The sequence below is a fragment of the Micropterus dolomieu genome, linkage group LG06 (assembly GCF_021292245.1).
Source record: "Micropterus dolomieu isolate WLL.071019.BEF.003 ecotype Adirondacks linkage group LG06, ASM2129224v1, whole genome shotgun sequence".
Taxonomy (NCBI): Eukaryota; Metazoa; Chordata; class Actinopteri; order Centrarchiformes; family Centrarchidae; genus Micropterus; species Micropterus dolomieu.
The window spans coordinates 4,123,774-4,126,603 of NC_060155.1; the positions used below are offsets into that span (position 1 = coordinate 4,123,774).

Genomic DNA, 2,830 nt, shown 5'->3' on the forward strand with positions numbered 1-2,830 from the left:
CGGGGGGGGGGGGGGGGGGGGGGAGTCAAGGTCTAGTCTCAGCCACTGAATCAAACCTTGCATCAGGTGTTACAAGAAGGTCAATGACAGCATAATGAGACAGTCAACAAGATGTTAGCTGACTGTTATAATGTGCTAATAAGCTATAGTAACAAAGATAATAAAGAAATGAAATACCTCTTTGACTGTAAAGCCATGGATTTTTTGTCCTGGTTGGTACTGAACAGCCCTCTCTCTTGCTGAAGTACTCTTCTGCTTCCACGTATGCTGCTGTCCATTGAAACTGTAAGGGGGAAAAAACAGTTAACAGTACAAAAAATAAATCAGCCATCTGCGCACAAACAAATGCGCATATAATGTCTCAATATTTACAGCACTGGGTTTTCCACAGTAGTAGGTTTTCATGAAAATCAGCAGCCTTGGTCCATGAGTTAACAATGACGCTGAGGCTTTCGCTCTCTATCTGTCCAAAACATACTGCAGCCACACAACTTCCTGGAGGACTTTAGATTTAAAGATGAAAAATGACCACTGTGAGAGAACAAAAAAGGATGAACAAGCCTTGTGTAGGTCTTCTTTTCAGATTGTACATGCATTTCTTTTTGCAGTTACACCTGCCAGGCAAAGTTGTCCAGTTGGTGGGTTTAGGTGTGAGACCACATGCAAATACCATTAAGATACCTTAATAAACAACACTATATTTCAACCGTCCATAGAAAGATAGGTCACCCTATATGCTCTTACTGCAATGTAGGCTGGTATGAAACTTGCAGCGATCTTTTCCTTTAATAATAATATAATAATCCTTATTTGTAGAGCACTTTTCAAAAACAAGTTACAAAGTGCTTTAACAAGTGTAAAGACAATAATACCCAAGAGACAATAATACAAAAAACAATACAAGAACAAAAAACAATACAAGACCTTTACCTTGCTCTGACACCCCAAAACAACAGCTATCGATCACTGCCTACAGGCGGCTGAACAACTATTCATTTATAAAACTAACGTAATAAACAATAACCTTCTCGTCACCGGTTGCATCAGCTGTTTCATCAGCTGCTATGTCACATTTCGACAAAGTCAAAGCACCTTTCATCTCCAACATGACAAACCTCATATATCCTAGTCCCTAAATAATGTCGTGACAATGCAAAGTCAACAGCACAGACGTTAACTGATCAGCCAGACGCAAGGGGTGTTCACGCTAACTTGCTGTCCTTGTTAGCTAACTTACCTTAGATACCGAAGTTTCTGGAGCACCGCCTTCGTTTGCCGGAACATGATTTTGTCAGTTGCTAAATTATCCAAGTATGTTGACTCCCAGTGAAACACAGACAATTCTAATGAAATGCTGTCAATAACTCCACTTTATTTCGGCTGTGCATCCTGTGTCCGTGTGGTCCGAGTCCTCACATGCCGTGTGGAATACAATTGACAAGTCGGATCAGTTGCGCACATAAAAATGGCCGTCACACCTGCGCAGACCGCAGATCTGAGAGCAGGTCTGTGCGCAGTTAGACCCATCCTTCTGCGATCAAACTCTACGCGCTGAGCAATTTTTGACACCAGTAAGCTGAATTTCCACCTAGAAACATGCTTGTTTTCGGTTGGTCGAGAAGGAAAGAAGAGCAGATATGATTGGCTATACGTTACGTCATGAAGGTTACCAAACCATGAGTGGCATGGGGAGCTTGTTTTGAAGGGCAGCAATATTTTAACACAAATTCAACAGTTGCTAACGCTAATATAAGAATTTAACTTTGGTGAAACTTCAATTTTAACGTTAATTATTTTAAAACCATCTAAGGATGTCGTCTGTCCCTTTGTATGTAATTTAATCTCTCTTCCAGCAGATGTCGCTATAGGATCATGTTTAATGACAGAACTTTTTTAGTTAACTTTTTTTTTTTCTATTGTTGAACTCTGTCGTCCCAAAGGAGGAAAAAAGTGGGAAACACTTATGATTAAAGAAAACCTTTATTGTGAAAAAATGTGTATCATACTGTATCAATATTTTATTATACTTTTGAATTGTATTGTGATCGCTTTGTGACTTATTTGTGATCTGCAATAACTCACTGATGTGTCAAGAGTTTTTGCACTTTAATCTGGGCTGATTGTAGGCTTAGAAATCTTTCTTCAACCTGATTTATATTCTTTTCTTTTGTTTTCATTTCCCATGAATGAAGAGCATTAATCATTTGAGTGGCTTCAAAGTTACGAAAGGCTGAGGATCCGATGTTTCTTGTTGATACTTTAAAGTTTTCTATGGCAAAGAGTTTGAACAAAGCCGAGCTGCATAACACGTGTTTGTGAGCATGGTTCTGCTGTTGCAGGGTGTAAAAATACTATGAAATCAAAGCAATCATCTGAAATCAGGAGGTGCTTCTTCTAGTTAATGTATACGAGCTGTGTCCTTTTACAGGGACCACCTACTTTGCAGTCTGTCTTTCAAGTGCAATTATGTCATAGGAGGTCTGTGTGAAGCAAGTGGAAGGAATTAACTCAAGATGACGCTATGGGGAATCCTCTGCAGATAAGGAGATGCAGCTTCAGCTTTCCATCCTTCCTAGGCTGTTTTAGTAACAATAAATATGGGAAAACACTGGGTAAATAAAACAGCACAAGGAATATAATGTAAAGGTTGGATGCAATGGTTGCTATAAATCAGTGGTTCTGAACCTGGGGGTCCAGACCCTGGGGGTCGGGACCCACGAGAATGCTACTATGGACACAAAAATAAAAAAAAATAACTAGATGGACTATAGCTGTGAATGGAATCACTTTGGGTGGGTGAATATTCTGTACTGTTTAATTCAGTAAGAAT

General features: G+C 39.5%; 1 protein-coding gene across 2 annotated transcripts in view; it reads right to left on the bottom strand.

The window, feature by feature from the left end:
* The window catches only part of pitrm1 (pitrilysin metallopeptidase 1), a 14,331-nt gene extending 12,906 nt beyond the window's left edge, over positions 1–1,425 (bottom strand). Inside the window, exons 1-3 of one of the 2 annotated variants that reach the window (XM_046050856.1) lie at positions 1,238–1,274; positions 178–283; positions 24–56 (exon numbers count right to left, since the gene is read on the bottom strand). Coding sequence is in view for 1 of the 2 variants with exons in the window: in XM_046050855.1 (XP_045906811.1) it covers positions 178–283; positions 1,238–1,284 (153 nt within the window). In the remaining variant the exon portion in view is untranslated. Of the gene's footprint in view, positions 1–23; positions 57–177; positions 284–1,237 lie in introns of both variants that reach the window. The other variant, XM_046050855.1, reaches the window with a different exon arrangement.
* Positions 1,426–2,830: the final 1,405 nt, after the last annotated feature.